The sequence below is a fragment of the Doryrhamphus excisus genome, linkage group LG7 (assembly GCF_037039965.1).
Source record: "Doryrhamphus excisus strain RoL-2023G ecotype Guam linkage group LG7, RoL_Dexc_Guam_v1.1, whole genome shotgun sequence".
Classification (NCBI taxonomy): domain Eukaryota; kingdom Metazoa; phylum Chordata; class Actinopteri; order Syngnathiformes; family Syngnathidae; genus Doryrhamphus; species Doryrhamphus excisus.
Genome location: NC_136363.1, coordinates 19,546,207 through 19,567,939, shown reverse-complemented (window position 1 = coordinate 19,567,939; position 21,733 = coordinate 19,546,207). Strand labels below are relative to the sequence as shown.

Genomic DNA, 21,733 nt, shown 5'->3' with positions numbered 1-21,733 from the left:
TGATGAAAAGTTAGAAAATTTTTGACAGCCGTATTCAAGAAAAACGTACACAAACAATTAAAAACGTTTCCACTTAATGGGGAAAAAAACATTTCGGACACCAATTTTCAAGAAAAATATTAAGCTAAGTCTAAATAAATACATAAAAAATTGCAATAAATATATTAATTCCTTTAAAAAAAAAATGTATCCTCCACTTTATGGAAAAAAATATAAAATATGACGCAAAGATTAAGTGCCACGTCCCAATGCACACACTTCAAAGGTTGTATGTTAAAAACAAAAACAATGTCAAAAACTAATCAAAATAATGATTTTTTTAATTATTTCTCAAATTTCTGGTAAAAAAAAAAATTAAGCAAGGATCAAGTGGAACCTCCAAATGGACACATATTATACGTTGTACAATTTGGAACCCCCAAAATACATTAAAAATTGCAATAAACACATCCACACATTCATTTTAATGTATTTCATATTTACTATCATTTTGTATGGATCCTGCAGTTTTAAGGATAATACGATTCTCTAAATGGACAATTTAGATACCGATTTCCAAAACAAATAATCAACTAAATCTAAATAAATTCATTAAAAATTGCACAGATTTATTATTATTTTTTTTTATTTTTTTCATATTTACTATGATTTAAAAAAATGCTTCAATTAATGAAAAAAAATGACTTAAGGATGAAGTGGAAACACCCTAAAGGTTGTACAATTTTGAAGACAAATATTATTAAAAAAAAAAATGTCAGGCCGGATCTAACACTCAAGCACCCATACCTTACCCATGTGCCACAGGTTGCTGACCCCTTTCTATGACCTGAATGAATATCAATGATGATGTTTTGGCGTAGTCTTAACACATTTAAAAACATATCATTCTCAATCTATATCTATCATTTGTATTTTTTCCCCACTTTTTAATGCTCTTGACCCTTTTGAGACCCCCCTGTATTCACCCCCCCCCCCCCCCCCGGTGGGCGCAAGTCAGGTCTAATATAGTATTATGGCCGGTGCCTGGCTTGATGTTGTGGAGGCGACCGGGCAGAATGTTAACTGTCAGCTAAAGGAGAGTAATAGAGGCATTGGTGTTGTCATAGGAAACATATGTGGCTCCATATGCTCGATGTGTTTTGCTGCATTGTCCGCTGATCTGGGGGCCTCTTAAGTGCCTTGAGTGTGTGTGTGCATTATGAAGGGAGGGGGCTCTGAAGCATGATTTTACAATGCATATATATACATATAGAGAGAGATCTTGATATAGTATGTTATTGCGTCTTTGCTCACAGTGAATGGGGCTTTGAAGTGTATTTGTGTGCCCTGCAACTCGGGGCCCCAGGCTGGGGCAGGCCCGCGGGGAAGCAGCCCTGACGCTCATTAGGAGCTGTCAGTAGGCCGGCGGCGTTGGGGGGGGGGGGGGGGGGTGCGGGGGGTGCTGATAAATTTCAGATAGTGTCAATTGCACATGAAAGATGTGCTGGGGATGCTCGGCGCTGTCACGCTCCACTTGTCGCCGCTCAACAAGTCCCATCTCACTTCCCTTAAAAAAAAAAAAAAAAAAAAAGGACTGTGTGATCTCCTTCTGCCTACCTTCACCCCCCCCCCTCACCTTTTTCTCCCGCTTACCTTAGCTAAAGTCGCTTTGCATGTTGATTGGGGGAGGGCTAATCCAGTTTGCAGCTGTCGTAGACCAATGATGAATCACCTTTCCGTCATTTGGCTGCACTCCCCACTTTGCTCGGGGGGGGGGGGGGCCTGTAGGAGGAAACAACGGGCTGCTGCTTCTCGCTCGGGGAGACAATGTCCGCCTCTGTTGGACCTGGCTTGCCCCCCCCCTGTCTTCCCATTCAACAATAATGTTTTCTCAGAGAGCGGGCTTTTTTGTGTCATGGATGGCTCTGGACTGTGACACAGAGATGCAGGAACAAGGAGTGACATTGTTTCTCCCTGGGGGGGGTGGGGGGCAGGAACAGGAACAGGGTTTTTGGAGTGCAGGTAAGAGTGAGAACCGACCTCCTGAAGGCTCGTTTTAAGGATGGGGAACCTTTTTCCCATCATTCCACAGACCCCCCATTTACACATGTTTATGTTTATGTAACTATTTCTACTTTTTTAAAATAATTTTTCAAATCTACACCTGGACTTTTACTTGAGTATGTTGCCTTTAAAGTACTTTACTTGATGGGTAGTACGGTATATTCTGCAGAAAGACGATAATGCATGTCTTTGTTCACTTTAATCCAAAAGTAGAGACATGTACTGCATTACGTAACGCCAAAACTGTTGACAACAGTTTATAATCTCATATAAATCAAAATATGTATCTAGTTAGACACAGCAAGCTAGAATCTCCAAGCTAGTGCTGCAAAGTGTCATAATTCCATCATAATAAACCTTCTTATGGCATATTTACATTACAGTTAGGGCATAGAAAACCTGTTTTAACATTATTAGAGCCCTTTATATTAAATAACACCCCTATAGTCACTGTTACACTCACATTACCCAACATAGTACACATAATAACATAAAATAAAATATATTAGACATAAATGAGTAGAATTGTCAGTGACACAATTTCTGGGATTATGTTAAATAAATTAATTAATCACACGGTAAATTAAAATTAACTGGAATAATGCCAGCTTCATTCTATTGCGATGTGCATGCATGTCAGCAGTCATTCAGTCTTTTTGTCTCGGTGGGTGGAGACGGGGCCGCTAGCATACACACAGAGTGTAGAAGAGTGTCATGTAGTAGAAATTGTAATATATTATTGTCATATATATTTATCATTGTACTTTTATTCAAAGCAAAGTTAAAATCTTGTCTTGTCTAGCTTGTTAGCTGGTCTTGAACTGAGTGTGTACGGATGTCCGATATCGGCTCTTTTAACTGATATAGCAATTTTAATTTAATTTAATTTAATTTAATTTAATTTAATTTAATTTAATTTAATTTAATTTAATTTAATTTAATTTAATTTAATTTAATTTAATTGTAAATAAATAGCAATATTGTCAATTACCGAGACCGATTTCACTTTTAATATATTAGATTTTCAGACACTTTTACTTGCATTTGAGTACAATTTAAGCCAAGTAACTATAAAGTACTTGTTCCAGTGGTGAGGGCCATACTAAATGTACAGTAGTACGTTTGTGGTACATTTTGGAGCCTTTATTTTTTTTTTGGAACCCACCCTTCTGTCTTTCATTTAAAAAAAAAAATTATTTTTTTGTTCTCAGTAGTAGAACATAGGTAAATTTCAGGGAAATATCAGTTCCCGACTAAAAGCGGGAGAGCTTTATGTGAAAAGATACATTTCAAGCATAGCAAAACAACACAAAAAATTTAAAATTATAAATAATATATAATATAATATATAATAATATATAATAAATATAATAAATATAATAAATATAATATAATAAATAAATTAAAAATTTCCAATTTTTTATTTAATTTAATTTATGCATTGTATTTATAATGCAATGAATTTTAATTTAATTTAATTTAATTTAATTTAATTTAATTTAATTTAATTTAATTTAATTTAATTTAATTTAATTTAATTTAATGCATTATAAATACAATGCATTAGTGGAGAGGTGCATCATCAACTCTTTTTGCCTTTCGCACAAAAAAACATGTAAAACATGTCTAAATACATGGTTGGGATGGTTCTCTTCCTTGTCATTATAGTTTGCTAAGTCCATTCATTTCTTGAAGGCATCTTTCAGGGTTACTCCGGTGCTTCGACGTGTCATAAAAAGTCAAATGGCAGTCAAAATCTGCAACACTATGTCCCGTTTTCATGAACTCACCATTCCCATTGTCTCTCTTCCATCAAATCCCTTGAGCGCACACTTGTTTTCTGCAGTGTTGGTCTTTTGGTGTAAACACAGCAACAATTAAGTAGCTCGCCAGAGCAAACACATGCCTCCCCGAGCCTCCTCGCCTGCCCGTCAGTCGAGGCGAGCAGCCTCTTACAATCAAGCGCTTCACTTTGAAACCATCACCCCCCCCCCCACCTCCCCCGTTACCAGCACCCACTCAAACCAGCGAACATCTGTTAGCAGTCATGAAAAACGAAGGCCGTTTCTTGTTTGGAGATGCATCACGGCTGCGACTGACAGCCGAGCCGTTTGGTGTGGGTGCAAAGTGGAGACTCGGCGTGACCGTAAGGAATGACAAACGGCTTTGTTTGTCACAAATGTTTACTGTTCACTTCATCTCTGACAATTGTAGTGTTTTCTTACAGACTGTGTGTCAAACGGACATCTCTTGTCATCCATATGTAATCATTTGCTTTTCCCGTTTTTTTTTTTGTTTTTTTTTTCTTTCTCGTCAATCAGGTCTATGGAAATGCAGGATCTAGCCAGTCCTCACAGCCGAGTTAGTGGAAGCAGTGAATCTCCAACCGGTGCCAGCCTTGATAACTCCCACATCAATAACAATTCCATGACACCCAATGGCACTGAAGGTATGTACGCTTGGCTTAGACATTTTTTCTAACTTCGGTTAACACGGTCTCGTCGGAAAGTCGGAAAGGTGTTGTAGTGGTTGGGTCGCAGCCTAGTCCAAGGACTATGGCACTAATGGCGTATTTTGCGTTTCTTTGTTTTATACAGTAGGTTAAATAAAAGCCAAATAAAGTAAAGATACTAAAAAGTGTTTTTAGGTCGACCGGTTGATTTTGGTTTCAATGCAGATCCAGTAGCTCTGAAGTCGGTAACCCATAACAAGATGGCGTTTCCAACTGGTAGAGGGTCATGTCTACCAAGATTGAACGATCGTTGTGTTGCAGTTACAATTTCGTTTTTTTTTATAAACATTTCCACAACGAAAAGAGCGATGCTCACCGGTCCAATTCATGGCAGCAACTGAAAAAGAAAGGAAAAATTATGGCATTATAAAGAAAATATGTAAAAACACATTTTTTTTTAGTTTCTTTACTTTATTTGCCTTTTATTTAACCTACAAACCTGTCAGATCATTTTTGCCTGACCCTGTACGTGGTGGCATGGCTCAGGTTTACGGTTACTGGTTGGATGAATATGAGTATGAATATGAGTACATCATATTTGTAGCATAAAGTTGAGATATTCAAGAAAAATAAGTTATTTTTTCAGGTTGTAACATTATGGAAAACAAACAACACATTTTATTATATTTTGGAGGGCAAATTAGGTGGTGGAAGAAGTTATGATGTAATGAGAATAAAGTAAAAATAATGTGGTAATTATGAGGAGAAAATTTATCGGAAGAAATAGTTGGAAAATTGTAAAAAAAAAACAACTTAAAATTTTTTTTTGGAACAACAAAAATGGAAAAAACGCTGCAATTTTATGAGAATAAAATCTAATTATTTAGAGAAAAAATGTCTAAATTTTACTCATAATATCATGAAAAAATGAGGAAAAATAATGCAATTTTAGTAGCATGGAGTTTAAATATTACATAATATTTAAAAAATGTAATACATAAAAAAAATGTAAGTCATAAGAAATAAAATGGGGAAAAATTTATAATATTATAAGAATAAAGTCATAATATTCTGAATTGAAAACGTACAAAGACTATGTTAAAAGAAAGTTTAAATATTTGGAAAATATTTAAAAACAATCGCAAAAATGGGAAAAAAGCAAAAAGTGAAGCTTTTATATTTTTGTAGATTTAATTTTTAAAAATTTTTTTTTAAATTTTTTTCACAAATCTGAGATGCACTTTTTTTCTTCAAGTATATATACATATATATATATATAACTTACTGAGATACTATTATATACTATTCTTATATATTATGTAACAAAAGTTTGGACACCCCTGACTTTGTATGCGGACACCATTGCTGCTGTTGATGTTTTCCATTGCGTTTATTTAAGCCGGCGTGTCATTATTCAAATCCCCGTACACGCTTAGACGTCACAGTTTGCATGAGGTTTCCAACACGGGCCTCGTTATTGACTCAGGTGATTCACATGCGTGTCCCAAAGCAGAGGGAAAGAGTCCCGAAAAACATCTTGATGCTGCTGCTTTTTGATGAGGGACGGACATGTTGTAGACTCACGTGGTGTGTCTTTCCCATAGGTGACAGCATCACAATGCTTACCACAGCAGACTGGTTGTTAGGTTCTAACTCGCAGTCCGCCGCAGGTTTGTGTACTTTTGATGCCGCAATGGAAGGACAATACATTGCTTGGACTGTTGTGCCTTTCATACAGAACCTCTGTGGTATTTTTAGTGGTGTTGCAAGCATGGTTTGAACTGCCAGCGTTGCTTTTCAGTTGCTGTTTTTGGTGTGTGCTACTTTATGCATGCACTTCCATTTTTTTTTTTTTTTATTTTTCCACCCGCGTCTTCTTGCAAAAAGCATCTCCGCTTGTCAGCATGTTTTCCGTGCTGAACAAGCACAACGGAAACATACGGAACATGACAAGCCGATGGCTTCTTCAGCCGTGCGGGATTCCGTTGAGCATGACCGCCTTGCCCACATTGTCAACAAAGCCTCTAAGAAAAACGAAAGTGGAATGATTTGGAAGATTCCCGAGCTGTCAGGTAGCTGTGAAATTGTTCTTTACGGATCTATCAGTGAGCTCAGCCAGACAGCCGAGGTCACAAATCGGCCGCTACGCATTTAAAGTGAATTTACACGCGAATGCGTTATCTTTGACAGTTCGGTTACGCTCGGTTGTCAACAAATCCTACGGATCATCACATGAATCTTAAGAATGATGGCCGACTTAAACGTTGCATGTTACTTTTACAAGCAAAAAATGCCGTGGTTCCCAATGCCACGTCTCTGGGGACAAAAAGACTTTTTTTTGGATCAGTCTATGATATTTTGTATAGCCTGTTGCATAGTCAACTTTTGTCCAAGCGCTCTAACAATTTTTTATGGATTTACAAGCAAAAATGTTGAAGAATCCTTTCAAAAAAATCCATGATTCCAGACAGGGGATCCGGAAATTTTTTGAGTTCTTCCACATCCCATTTCTGACAGTTCCTGAAATTTTCATCCGAATCCATTCTGAACGTTTCAAGTTATTTCGAACAAAACCAAATAAATGAACCCTGGAAAATCTTTGACAGTTCGGTTACGCTCGGTTGTCAACAAATCCTACGGATCATCACATGAATCTTAAGAATGATGGTCGACTTAAACGTTGCATGTTACTTTTACAAGCAAAAAATGCCGTGGTTCCCAATACCACGTCTCTGGGGACAAAAAGACTTTTTTTTTTGGATCAGTCTATGATATTTTGTATAGCCTGTTGCATAGTCAACTTTTGTCCAAGTGCTATAACAATTTTTTATGGAGTTACAAGCAAAAATGTTGAAGAATCCTTTCAAAAAAATCCATGATTCCAGACAGGGGATCCGGATCACCGCCAAAATTTTTGAGTTCTTCCACATCCCATTTCTGACAGTTCCTGAAATTTTCATCCGAATCCATTTTGAACGTTTCAAGTTATTTCGAACAAAACCAAATAAATGAACCCTGGAAAATCTTTGACAGTTCGGTTACGCTTGGTTGTCAACAAATCCTACGGATCATCACATGAATCTTAAGAATGATGGTCGACTTAAACGTTGCGTGTTACTTTTACATGCAACAAATGACTATATAGATCCCAAATACAGTGGTTCCCAATTATTTTATGTAAAGCCACGCGTCTGGGGACATAAAGACTTTTTTTTGGATCAGTCTATGATATTTTGTATAGCCTGTTGCATAGTCAACTTTTGTCCAAGCGCTCTAAGAATTTTTTATGGAGTTACAAGCAAAAATGTTGAAGAATCCTTTCAAAAAAAATCCCTGAATCCAGACAGGGGATCTGGATCACCGCCAAAATTTTTGAGTTCAAAAGTTCTTCTACATCCCATTTCTGACAGTTCCTTTTTCCAAATTTTCATCCGAATCCATTCTGAACGTTTCAAGTTATTTCAAACAAAACCAAATAAATGAACCCTGAAAAAAAATTTAATTGTTATTATTTTCCAACAATCCAGCCATGGATGACATGTGTCAATCTTTATAGTAGATTCGTTAAATCACCTGAGTACTATGTCAGACTATATTTGGTAACGTAAAACGACAACGGATTTTGCTGTGGTTGTAATTTATCGTGTGCCTTCCTTGATATAGCACGGGTATATTTTGTTTTTTTAATGGGACCTAGCTAGCTTGCAACATTAGGGATGTCCGATAAATATCGGTATCGGGTCGAAATCAGCACAAAAATGTTATATCGGTCGATATTGGTGATATTGGATTTTTTTTTCCTGATCATGAAAACCGATATTTTGTTTTTAGGGATGTCCGATAATTATCAGTTTCGGATTGAAATCAGCACAAAAATGTTATATCGGTCGATATTGGATTTTTTTTTTCCCGATCATGAAAACCGATATTTCATTTTTTTCAATGGGACCTAGCTAGCTTGCAACATTAAAACAACAACAATAGGGATGTTCGATAATTATCGGTATCGGGTCGAAATCAGAACAAAAATGTTATATTGGTTGATATTGGATTTTTTTTTTCCCGATCATGAAAACCGATATTTCGTTTTTTTCAATGGGACCTAGCTTGCAACATTAAAACAACAACAATAGGGATGTCCGATAATTATTGGTATCGGATCGAAATCAGCACAAAAATGTTATATCAGTCGATAATGGATTTTTTTTTTTCCCGATCATGAAAATCATGTGTTTATTCCACCGAAGGAAATATGTCATGTCACATATATCGATATCGGTGATATCGTTATCGGGACAATATCGACATATTCAGCAAAAAAGCCAATATCAGACATCCCTAAATAACAATATAACCAAGTAATATTACATCAGTCGATATTGGATTTTTTTTTTCCCGACCATGTAAACCGATATTTCATTTTTTTCAATGGGACCTAGCTAGCTTGCAACATTAAAACAATAACAATAGGGATGTCTGATAATTATCGGTATCGGATCGAAATCAGCACAAAAATGTTATATCAGTCGATATTGGATTTTTTTTTTCCCGACCATGAAAACCGATATTTCATTTTTTTCAATGGGACCTAGCTAGCTTGCAACATTAAAACAACAACAATAGGGATGTCCAATAATTATCGGTATCGGATCGAAATCAGCACAAAAATGTTATATCATCGATAATAATAATATTTTTTTTTCCCGATCATGAAAATCATGTGTTTATTCCACTGAAGGAAATGTGTCATGTCACATATATCGATATTGGTGATATCGTTATCGGGACAATATCGGCATATTCAGCAAAAAAGCCAATATCAGACATCCCTAAATAACAATATAACCAAGTAATATTATATCAGTCGATATTGGATTTTTTTTTTCCCGACCATGAAAACCGATATTTCATTTTTTTCAATAGGACCTAGCTAGCTTGCAACATTAAAACAACAACAATAGGGATAATTATGTCTGATAATTATCGGTATCGGGTTGAAATCAGCACAAAAATGCTATATCGGTTGATATTGGATTTTTTTTTTCCCGATAATGAAAACCGATATTTAATACGTCTTCATTCCACCGAAGGAAATGTGTCATGTCACATATATCGATATCGGTGATATCGTTATCGGGGCAATATCGGCATATTCAGCAAAAAAGCCAATATCAGACATCCCTAAATAACAATATAACCAAGTAATATTAAAATGATAACGGTATTGTGTACACGCTTAATTGGAAAATGCACCCCCCCTGACCCCGCCCCTTTTCCTTGACAGGTCTGTTTTTATTTTACATTCTCCCAAAATCCCTTTGCTAAATGTGAAAATGTGAGACTTTGTGTGTTGTGTGTGTGTGTGTGTGTGTGCAACTCCAATCACTTTCAGATGTTGTGCTTTTTTTTTTTTTGTGACAACGTGGCTTTTTTTTTTTTAACCCCCCCCCCCCAACTTTTTTTGCAGTTAAAAGCGAGCCAATGAGCAGCAGCGAAATAGCCGCCACAGTAGCAGACACCTCTCTGGACAGCTTCTCTGGATCAGGTGAGGATTGTGTACATTTTGTGTGTGTGTTTGTGTGTGTTTGTGTAGAAGCGACTAGTGAAAGATGGCTGCCTGATAAGCTCAGGAAGTGTCCCTGCCAATAAAGTGTGTGTATGTGTGTTTAAGAACAAGACACTGCTCCTTGCTTCCGTCAGCATTTTTATATATTTGTATATATGTGTGTGTGTGTGTGTGTGTGTTCCCATGCCGAACACAGAGAGCTGAATTCTAACATGCGGTGGAATGACAAGGCCTCCCATTGGCCCCTCGCTCTCCGGGGGCCGTTAAGCGAACTTTTCACACCTTCCTTCCCCACACTGAAGCGCTACACACACACACACACACACACACACACACTCTAAAACTGAATAACAAGTCAAAAGCGTACATCTTGTCACTATTTTACACACACACAGCCCTTTGTTGGAGGGTTTAGTAATCTTATATCCCATATCCTCCACCACCAGCGAGGGGGAAACCGGGGCGAGCGGGGATGCATCCTGTGTGACAGTTGCTGCATGGCGTCCATGTTAATGACGCTACATTAAGTACAGCCATATTATTTTGTGCGTTTCAAGCGATGACACGCAAGAGTCAAAACTGACAACGCAGCAAATGAAGGAGACATTTTTGCCATGTGGATTGTTACTTTTATTTACATTTTTCATTCAAATGTTCTCACATGAAGTGAGAATTCTAATATTAGAATTAGTCTTATTATTGTCTTTTTTTTTTTTCATTTGGACATCTTAAAAATGTAATGTAAATTAATTAATTTATTTTATTCCACAAAAAAAAATGGTTTGAATTTTTTTCTAGCATAAAAAATAACAAGAAAATACTCTTTTCTTAATTTTGAAAGAAAGCAATGCTCTAATAAATATACATACAAATATAATAAATACATACATAAAAATATGTATAAGATTTTTTATAAATTAAAATATATAATATTTTTATTTATTTATATAATTTTATTATTTATAATTAATTAAATAATTGGTAAAAAAAAACAATTAATTAATAATTAATTTATAATAATAATTTTATTTATTTATTATATAATTTTATTATTTCTAATTAATTAAATAATTGGGAAAACCCAATTAATTAATCAAACAATTTATTTAGAGAAATCTAACTATTTACTGGCAGGCTTAGAAGCATTTTTGATTATTATTAATATTATTATTACTATCGCCCTGTGATTGGCTGGCCAACAGTCCAGGGTGTACCCCGCCTCTCACCCAAAGACAGCTGGGATAGGCTCCAGCACTCCCTGCGACCCTCGTGAGGAAAAGCGGTAGAAAATGAATGAATTATTATTATTATTATTATTATTATTGTTATTATTATTATTATCGCCCTGTGATTGGCTGGCCACCAGTCCAGGGTGTACCCCGCCTCTCACCCAAAGACAGCTGGGATAGGCTCCAGCACTCCCTGCGACCCTCGTGAGGAAAAGCGGTAGAAAATGAATGTATTATTATTATTATCATTATTATCGCCCTGTGATTGGCTGGCCACCAGTCCAGGGTGTACCCCGCCTCTCGCCCAAAGACAGCTGGGATAGGCTCCAGCACTCCCTGCGACCCTCGTGAGGAAAAGCGGTAGAAAATGAATGTATTATTATTATTATTATTATTATTACTATTATCGCCCTGTGATTGGCTGGCCACCAGTCCAGGGTGTACCCCGCCTCTCGCCCAAAGACAGCTGGGATAGGCTCCAGCACTCCCTGCGACCCTCATGAGGAAAAGCAGTAGAAAATGAATTATTATTATTATTGTTGTTGTTGTTGTTGTTTTTAAGTTCTATATTTTTTATTACTATAATTGTGTATCAAAAGTTTACGCCCATGTGGGCGGTCCGATCACTTGGTGAGTGTTTACACCAGCGGTTGCCATGGTAGCACAATCTCCTCCACAAAATGAGTCAGAAAAAAAAAAAAAAAAAAAAGCCCGCTCTTCCTAACCTGATTATTTGACTTCATTATTACGCTCCGTCTTGTCAACCTTTAGCAAGGTTAGCCAAATAAATAGCCGTGCGGCGTAATTACTGGTTCCTTGGAAAAAGCCGAGGTCCTGTTGGCAAAAAAAAAAAATATTTACCTTGCTTCTTTAGTGTTTAAAACGCGCTCTTGTCTTTTTTAACTCTCCCCAGCAATTGGAAGCAGTGGCTTCAGCCCAAGACAAACTCACCAGTTCTCTCCGCAGATTTACCCCTCCAAGTAAGGCTTCTTTTATTTTTCCTCAAATAAATAAGCAGCGTCTAACTTCATTTGGGGATTTAATTCGATCCTTCTGCCAGATTGTGAAGTTTCATACGGGTTTGTTTGCCGGGATGTCTGCAGCTTGTGTACCTCCAAATGTTCTTTATCTTGCAAAAGTGGTTGTTTTTTTTATGATGTATATTAACTTATGCGATATCATCGTTCGAATTTGTCAGCCAGCATAGTTAGTTTGAGTGTTTTTTGTTTTTTTGGGGAAGAAAATTCCAGCTGCTTCCTTTTTTTTTGTTTCAAACAGCAGGACATATCCGCATATTCTTCCAACTCCTTCATCCCAAAATATGGCGGCGTACGGACAGACGCAGTACACCACAGGAATGCAGCAGGCCGCGGCGTATGCTAGCTACCCCCAGCCCGGCCAGCCTTATGGCATCTCGGCTTATGGTAAGAAACTCATCTCTCCGCTTTTTTTTCCCCTGAAAGTGACATGACAATATTCCCGTAATTTCAGCTGTTTGAGTTGCAAATGTGCTGAGTTGCTGTTTAGTTCCCTGGATGTTCTCCTGAGGAGACTAACGTGTGCGTTTTTGATAAACACAAGCTGTAATAAAACAATGCTGAATCAGTCTGATTCCATTGTCCTCATTGAGCTCACTGACTACGTTTACATGCACTAAATTAATCGGATTAATCGGATTTCTTTTATGTTTCTACACTAACTCGATCATTGGCCTCCGAAACGTTGTTTGCTGCTAAATGTATGACTTTTCCAGTGACTTGTGAGACTCGTAGTCATTGTGTAAAGGTACAGCTGCTGCCTAATGTTAGCATATTGTATTTAATCGTAAAAAAGTCCAACACAATCTAGTTAAGGTCCAAAACTGCATGTAAACATACTGTAGTGTCATTTAAACTGACAACTGTTATAAGTGCATCAAACCGATCTGGTGTCGCTAACCGATTTAGGTCCATTGTGGGCAGGCATCAAGACAGAAGGTGGCCTGAGCCAGTCCCAGTCGCCAGGGCAGACCGGTTTTCTCAGCTACAGTTCCGGGTTCAACACGCCGCAAACGGGGCAGGCGCCTTACAGCTACCAAATGCAAGGTGAGGAGTGTGAAGACACTGTTTTTTTGGGTTGTATCTGGCATTTGTTACCCCCATCCGGATCACCGGATCAATGTAACCCGAATGGTATACACATCCCGGGATCGAACCAGGGTCCGAGAACTAAAAATGCAGACTGTCAACTAGAAGTCCAACTCTTCAGTTGTCAAGGAGTGACGTTTACAAACATACACAGCTAGCATCTGTGATATTCAACCTCTTATCCGGGTCCAGGGACCAATGTAACCCACCTTGTCCGTCTCGGCACACATCCAGGGATCGAACCAGGGTCTGAGAACTAAAAACACAGACAGTCAACTAGAAGTCCAACTCTTCAGTTGTCAAGGAGTGAGGTTTACAAACATACACAGCTAGCATCCGTGATCCTCGACCTCTTATCCGGGTCCAGGGACCAATGTAACCCACCTTGTGGGTCCCTGCACACATCCAGGGATCGAACCAGGGTCAGAGAACTAAAAACACAGACTGTCAATTAGAAGTCCAACTCTTCAGTTTTCAAGGAGTGATGTTTACGAACATACACAGCTAGCATTTGTGATACTCAACCTCTTATCCGGGTCCAGGGACCAATGTAACCCACCTTGTCTGTCCCTGCACACATCCAGGGATCGAACCAGGGTCTGAGAACTAAAAACGCAGACAGTCAACTAGAAGTCCAACACTTCAGTTGTCAAGGAGTGACGTTTAGAACATATACTGAACCTCTTATCCGGGTCCGGGGACCAATGTAACCCACCTTGTCCGTCCTTGCACACATCCAGGGATCGAACCAGGGTCCGAGAACTAAAAACACCAACTGTCAACTAGAAGTCCAACACTTCAGTTGTCAAGGAGTGACGTTTAGAACATACACTTAACCTCTTATCCGAGTCCGGGGACCAATGTAACCTACCTTGTCCGTCCTTGCACACACCCTGGGATCGAACCAGGGTTCAAGAACTAAAAATGCAGACTGTCAACTAGAAGTCCAACTCTTCAGTTGTCATGGAGTGAGGTTTACGAACATATACAGCTAGCATCCGTTATACTCAACCTCTTATCCGGGTCCAGGGAACAATGTAACCCACCTTGTCCGTCCCTGACCCACCTGTATCTCCAGGGATCGAACCAGTATTTGAGAGTCATGAGCTAAAAACACTGATTGTCAACTCGAGGTCCAGCACGACCCTTAAGATGTCAATGTTTGAGGTTTACCAACGTACTCTTACGAGTCCGTAACACCCACCCCTCTAAACCTCACCGATGTAACCCGCATCGTCAGCTCCTGGGGATCGAACTCCCAGGGATTGAACCAGGTTTCGCAGGGTCATCCAATGTTAAGCTCGGACTTGGATCGGAGGAAAACCTTTTGTGGCACCTGTTGGTTTGTACATATAAATCAAGGACGACTTGGCTCTGGTTTACGGGGACCAACTTTTCGCCTCGTCCATATCAGGCGAATTCGCGCCATTCGTAGGCGATTACAGAAAATACCTCCCTGCCTTTGATTTAATACCCCACTCCTTCCCAACATGGCCCCAAAAGACTCACATCCCTCCCCTCTTAGAAGAATCAACACAGATGGAAAAATGGCCGGCACTTAGGAGGCACCGGCCCCAACTCAACCCGACTCCCCAGCCTTTGTTTTTCCTCTCCCTGTGATCATATTTGTATTTGTTTAAGCATCGGGACTGCGGAGATTTATAGCCTTGAAGCTAATAAAGACGAGCCCCCGCTTCTTTGTCAGTTGGAATGGAGTTCAGAGTCACCACACCACAAAAGTTCCACCTGTATTGGTCGTTGAAGATACTCCAGTAAATACCAGATGCGGGGGTAGGGTCCTTTTTCAGTGGATCACAAGCAAACCGAGAAAGGGGGGTCAGGGGGGGGGGTATGTGCTCGCAGTTCTTAGCGGTTTTACTCCCGCTGACAGCATTATGTGCCCATTTGTCTTCCAAGTATTACGCTCATTGCCTGGTCTGGGTTTTTGCCGCTATCTGCGACTATTGGCTGCCATGTTGCGTGACAGATTGGCTGATTATTGATCCGCCTGGAGTGAGGTGCCTTAGGCACCGTGGTGCCCCAAACCAAAGAAGCGTTTTTTTTTTTTCATATGTTTTTCAGCTTGTGACCAGCTGTCAAGGCGACCGACTGACCGATTAGATTCATGTTTCTGCTCTTTGCTTTCATGTTCGATGCCCACGGTGGGTGCTAAAGTCGCCTTAAGTCGGGGGGTTCTGCCCAACTGGTCTAGTGTACATGTAAGAAGGGTTTGAACAGATGCTAATTTGGTGAATAATTGGATTCCTGCATTCTGTCTGTGCAAGCCACAAGCCAAAGCCTCTTTAAAAAAAAAAAAAAAAAGACCCCATCTGGACTTGATCGGGTATTCCCAAGTGGGGCATACAAACTTCTGCTACAAATATTGTGCGCTGATGATAGACATAGCCCATGGCAAGGGGACTGATCAAGCAAAGCAAATGGACTTCCAATTGTGGAGCCAGAAGGCAGTCGGGGAGGGGTGGATGTCTGGTCTTGACTGAGTGAACTAACTGGAGCAGGACAGAAAGAGAGAGAAAGAGAGAGAGAGAAAACATGCCCCCGGGGGAACCACAATACCCCCCTCTCCTCCCCAGCACCACTACTCCGAACAGCATGAGTCCATTCTCGCCGGGGCCCGAGCGGGGTCCCCCTCGGCTTTTATGTGGCTCCTCGCTCTCCGCGGAGAAAGCCTCAAAACCCTGCCAGCGAGAACTTTTATGACCGTTTGAACCGCGCTTGGGGCTAATTTGTTGTCCTTTGCAGCCTCTCTGACTTTTTTCCTGATCGTTCTGTCAGACTTTCACTCCATTTTGAACTCGGTTTTAAACACCACCCCGCCCCCAACCCTTGGAAAGACCTTGAAAAACAAAATAACCGGCAAGGGCCCAGAATGGAAAAAAAAGGTGAAAAGATCCTGTGTTTTAATTGCTGGAAACGTAACCAAAGCGTTGCTCTTTCCTACTTTTTCGTCATTTACTTCCTTCCTTCCTGTTTCATCTGAAAACCTGATTCATGTTTGTCACGGTGTGGGAGGGCACTACTGATGGGACCAATGGTCAGAGCATGAAAGGAACTCCCACTTGTTTGTTGCCGGGTAGAAAAAAAACCCACGTGTATTAGATTATTTTATTTTAAAGCCAAACTGGTGTAATAATGGTGTAATGGTACAGCTGCTGCCTTTTAAGGCAGAAGGTGCGACTTTCATCCGATGGAAAAAAATGCTGTTAATTTGTGTTTGGCACTAAAAATAAAATTATCCTTATTTCTAGCACTATTTTGGCAAAATTAACAAATTAATAGCATATTTTTCATCCAATGAAAAAAATGCTGTTAATTTTTATTTGGCACTAAAAATAAATGTATCCTTATTTTTAGTGCCAAATACAAATTAACAGCATTTTTTTCATCCAATGAAAAAAAATAATTTAATTTGTAAAAATTGTTAATTTTTTCATTGGATGAAAAAAATGCTGTTAATTTGTATTTGGCACTAAAAATAAAATTATCCTTATTTCTAGCACTATTTTGACACTAAAAATAAAATTATCCTTATTTTTAGTGCCAAATACGAATTAGCGGCATTTTTTTCATCGGATGAATGTCGCACCTCTTCCTTAAAAGGCAGCAGCTGTACCATTACACCATTATTTACAAAAAAATTTACAAAATACACAACAAATGAAGTTTTAAAATGCAATGAAAATGATAATAAATCAAACTACTATCATTTCTTTTTAAATTCATGCTTTTACAAGGGGTAAATAATGGTGTAACGGTACAGCTGCTGCCTTTTAAGGCAGAAGGTGCGACTTTCATCCCATGAAAAAAAATGCTGTTAGTTTGTATTTGGCACTAAAAAATAAGGATAATTAGTTTGGCCTCAAAATAAAATAATATAATACACGTGGGTGTAATTACACCTTTTTTCTACCCGGCAACAAACAAGAGGGAGTTTCATGCCCTTTCATGATAATAAATCAAACTATTATATATAACTATTATATGTATTATATGTTATAGAAATACAAACTAACTAGCATTTTTTTCATGGGATGAAAGTCGCAACTTCTTCCTTAAAAGGCAGCAGCTGTACCATTACACCATCAGTTTGCGAGAACCCCTTGTAAAAAATTTACAAAATTCACAACAAATAAAGTTTAAACATGCAATGAAAATGATAATAAATCAAACTACTATAATTTTTTTAAAATTCATGTATGACTTTATTATTTATCACACTAATATGGCATATAAATCCTGCTAAATGGATATGAATACAAATAAAGCACAGGCTCTATTTATTAAAACTTTATTACTGTTTCCACTCAGGGGTGTTTGTCTTATATGTCAGAAGTTATTGTTGTCATTTCTTATGCCGGGTATAAAAATGCCACATCCAAACTCCACAACCCAAATAATGTATAATTTTTCACTTGAATACAAATCACATACAAGAAATATCCTTTTATGTGACATTTGATTTTGTCGGCTCCTTTTTCCACTGAAGTACAGATGGAGCGCGGCTGAAAGGCTCGAGCCCGGAGGCGCCCACAGCAACTCTATATAACACACGCCGTGTATATTATTAAGCCATTAGATGCTATCAGTCGCCCCTCTTTGAATGACTTAATTACCCAGGAGGGATCATCCTTTTGAGCAAGTGAAAAAGAGAAACATACATATGAATTCAGGCTGGATGTCAGCCTTGCCCACCTTTTCCTCTCATCGCATTCAGATCCGTCCCCCCCCAACCCCCCCCCCCAACCTCCCCACACGTTACCCTCCAGTGGCTCCCCACACAACAGCCCCTTGTGCCACATTTTCTCCCCACTCTCATTCATCAGCGCTGATAAGAGAGGAAGAGGGGAAAGATAAAGTCACCATTCAGGGATACCCCTTAGGCCATGGGTCTCAAACACGCGGCCCGCGGGCCAAATGTGGCCCGCAGGACACTAGTTTGAGGCCCCCGCCTTGATATAAAAGTTGAATGTTGTTTGATTCATGTTCATGTTAAAGGTTAAATAACTGTTAATAGTTATCCTCCCTATCCGTGTGGAAGTGGTAAGTTTTTGGCTATTTAAGTTTAAAGGAAATAACTTGAAGTACTACCGTTTAGGTTGCTAGCTCTCTAGTTTGCGAGTTAGCATGTGTCTCAAGACCCTGCAGTTGCGCAATATGTTGTAAATTAAAGTATAAATGTGACTATAGTCGTGTTTTGTCATGTCTACAGGGCTCTAATAATGCTTTGGTAATTTTAATCTGAAAAAAATAATTTATATAATTAATAATCTATATGTGGTTTCTCAAGTTTTTATTCTTTGCCGTGTTATTATTATTATTATATTTATTTATTTATTACTGATTGATTTTCTTTATTCTTGATTTGTTTATTTATTTTTTTTATCTTATTTTGTGTACAAAAATAAAAAGTAAGATATTTGAGAACAGTGGAATGTTTTATCAGAGCTTTCTTGTAGAAAATCGGAACCAAGTTTTTAAAAAAAATTTTTGTTTTTAATAAATGAATTTTTTTCTTTTTTTTTTTTTGAAAACCTGATGCGGCCCAGTCTCACCCAGACCCTAGCTCCAGTGGCCCCCAAGTAAATTGAGTTTGAGACCCCTGCCTTAGGCCTTTCTTTCTTCTGTTTTGTATTTTATTTTATTTTCAAATATCATCTATATTAAGTTATTTTTATTATTTCTATTATTTAATAAGTTTTCAGTACTTAAGCATGTGCAAAATAAACTTTTCATCTTCATGAACTGTTCCAGGTGGTAATTTCACAACAACGTCAGGGTTGTACGGAGGGAACAACTCCCTGACAAACTCTACAGGCTTCAACAGCACGCAACAGGTACTTGTGACTATTTGTTATCGGTTGTTGTGTTTGCTAAAATGTTATATTTTAATCCATAAAGCATAAATCAGTCAAGTTTACCTCCTATTTTGTATGTGGAGTGGCACAGAGGGCAACAAAACCCACAAGGGATGGTAGTCCAGATGTGGGACAGAACTGACATATGTTTGCATTTATGTTTTTTGGAAGCCTCACTGTAAAGTAGCAACTATAGTGAAGGGCATATCTCACATTACATTACCCCACCATTTTTTTTTTTTTTTTACCCCTGTGATCAAAATCTCTCTTCCCACAGGAGTATCCCAGCTACCCAGCCTTCGGCCAGGGTCAGTACGCCCAGTATTACAACAGCTCGCCCTACACTTCGCCCTACATGACGAATAACAACACCAGTCCCAGCACGCCCTCCACCACGACCACCTACACCCTCCAGGAACCTCCTGCCGGCATCACCAGCCAGGCTCTCACAGAGAACCCTCCAGGTATTAGGGCCCTCGTTTTGTGTGCATTAATGTGCGATGTGTAATGGTACAGCTGCTGCCTTCTAAGGCATTGGATGCAAGTCCAGTATCATCTTTCAGCAAAATTATCTTAATTTGTTGTAGAAAACATGTAAACACAAAAAAGAAAGTATTTGCTCATCTACTAGTCATTGGTGGTGTAATGCTACAGTTGCTGCCTTTTCAGGCAAAGAGCACAGGTTTAATCCATCCCCGAGCACTTTTTAGAATTCACTTAATTTGCTATAGAAACTATGTTGGCGAAATTGACCTACTCACTTGTCAGTGCCCGTGGGTGTAACAGTACAGCTGCTGCCCTCTAAGGTAGAAAGTATTAGTTCAGTCCCATTCCTTGAGAGTATATTTGAGTTATGTTAATTCGTTATAGAAAACATGCTGACAAACTATACATATACACCTCTTGGTCCCTGATTGTGTAATGGTACAGCTGATGCCTTATAAGGTAAAAGACGCTGGTTTGACCCCAAACCTGCGCACTAATTTTTGTAGTTTATGTTAAGGTGTTATAGAAAACACGTTATCAAAAGTGACCTCACTGAGTCCCTGGTGATGTAATGGTACAGCTGCTGCCTTATAAGGTAAAGGACGCCTATTTGATGCAAAATCTGAGCATTACTTATATACAAAATTTATGTTAAGGTGAATACGTTGGCAAAAGTGACCTACTCATTGAGTCCCTGGTGGTGTAATGGTACAGCTGCTGCCTTATAAGGTAAAGGGCGCTGGTTTGACCCCAAACCTGAGCACTAATTTGTGTAGTTTATGTTAAGGTGTTATAGAAAACACGTTAGCAAAAGTGACCTCACTGAGTCCCTGGTGATGTAATGGTACAGCTGCTGCCTTATAAGGTAAAGGACGCCCATTTGATGCAAAATCTGAGCATTACTTATATACAAAATTTATGTTAAGGTGAATACGTTGGCAAAAGTGACCTACTCATTGAGTCCCTGGTGGTGTAATGGTACAGCTGATGCCTTATAAGGTAAAGGGCGCTGGTTTGACCCCAAACCTGAGCACTAATTTGTGTAGTTTATGTTAAGGTGTTATAGAAAACACGTTAGCAAAAGTGACCTCACTGAGTCCCTGGTGATGTAATGGTACAGCTGCTGCCTTATAAGGTAAAGGACGCCTATTTGATGCAAAATCTGAGCATTACTTATATACAAAATTTATGTTAAGGTGAATACGTCGGCAAAAGTGACCTACTCATTGAGTCCCTGGTGGTGTAATGGTACAGCTGCTGCCTTCTAAGGCGGATTTTTTTTTTTTTTTACATTTTATTACTTTATTGAACAATTAGTTTCCCATGGATTCATATGAGTCCAAAACATGCATCTAATTAAATTCAGGTTCAAATAACATTCTGCCTCGGGTCTAATTTGACCATGTGAAAGCTCCTACTCCCGAAACGCTCCACATAAAAGGCAGAAATTTTGGTAAAATAACAAATATGGCCGCCATCAAGCAAAATTACAAGATATGGATAAAAGTACATCAGATACTGAGTTAACATCAGTGGCTTTACCTGGATCTTAATTATTCAGCATAGCATTATTACAAGGCATTAAGAAAAATTATATTCTATGCTTGCAGCTTTGTGGGGAAAATGCATTTAATTTTCCAGCTTGTGTTCCCCGGTGTGCAAAGCAAGGTCCATAAAGTCACGGATGGTTGGCGTGGGAAAAAAAATACTTAATCCATACTAACTACTGGGCAAAAAGTATTTTCCAGAACAGTCATGCTTCAAAATGGACGCTTCAAAATGTCTGTAGCTATAATGCTAATGAGCTGTGATTATCCATGCTTGTGTGTGCCTCCAAGAAGCATTAATGTACCCGTTTCTACACTTTTTACATACATCCTATGTTATAGATGAATTTTTTTTTTAAGGTGTGTAGCGAAGCCTGGTTCATTTAAAAAGCAAGCGTTTGAGCATCT

The 21,733-nt window shown here is 38.7% G+C and overlaps 1 protein-coding gene across 5 annotated transcripts in view; it reads left to right on the top strand.

Annotated features, from left to right (window-relative positions):
• eya1 (EYA transcriptional coactivator and phosphatase 1) overlaps positions 1-21,733 on the top strand; it is a 59,706-nt gene that overhangs the window by 9,195 nt on the left and 28,778 nt on the right. For 2 of the 5 annotated variants that reach the window (XM_058060163.2, XM_058060169.2), the window contains 7 exons: positions 4,365-4,492; positions 9,963-10,040; positions 12,204-12,270; positions 12,569-12,714; positions 13,237-13,374; positions 19,189-19,271; positions 19,570-19,756. In XM_058060163.2, coding sequence (XP_057916146.2) covers positions 4,365-4,492; positions 9,963-10,040; positions 12,204-12,270; positions 12,569-12,714; positions 13,237-13,374; positions 19,189-19,271; positions 19,570-19,756 — 827 coding nt within the window. Of the gene's footprint in view, positions 1-1,982; positions 2,002-4,364; positions 4,493-6,099; positions 6,166-9,962; positions 10,041-12,203; positions 12,271-12,568; positions 12,715-13,236; positions 13,375-19,188; positions 19,272-19,569; positions 19,757-21,733 lie in introns of those variants that run through there. The other 3 variants (XM_078792354.1, XM_058060172.2, XM_058060164.2) reach the window with 3 other exon arrangements.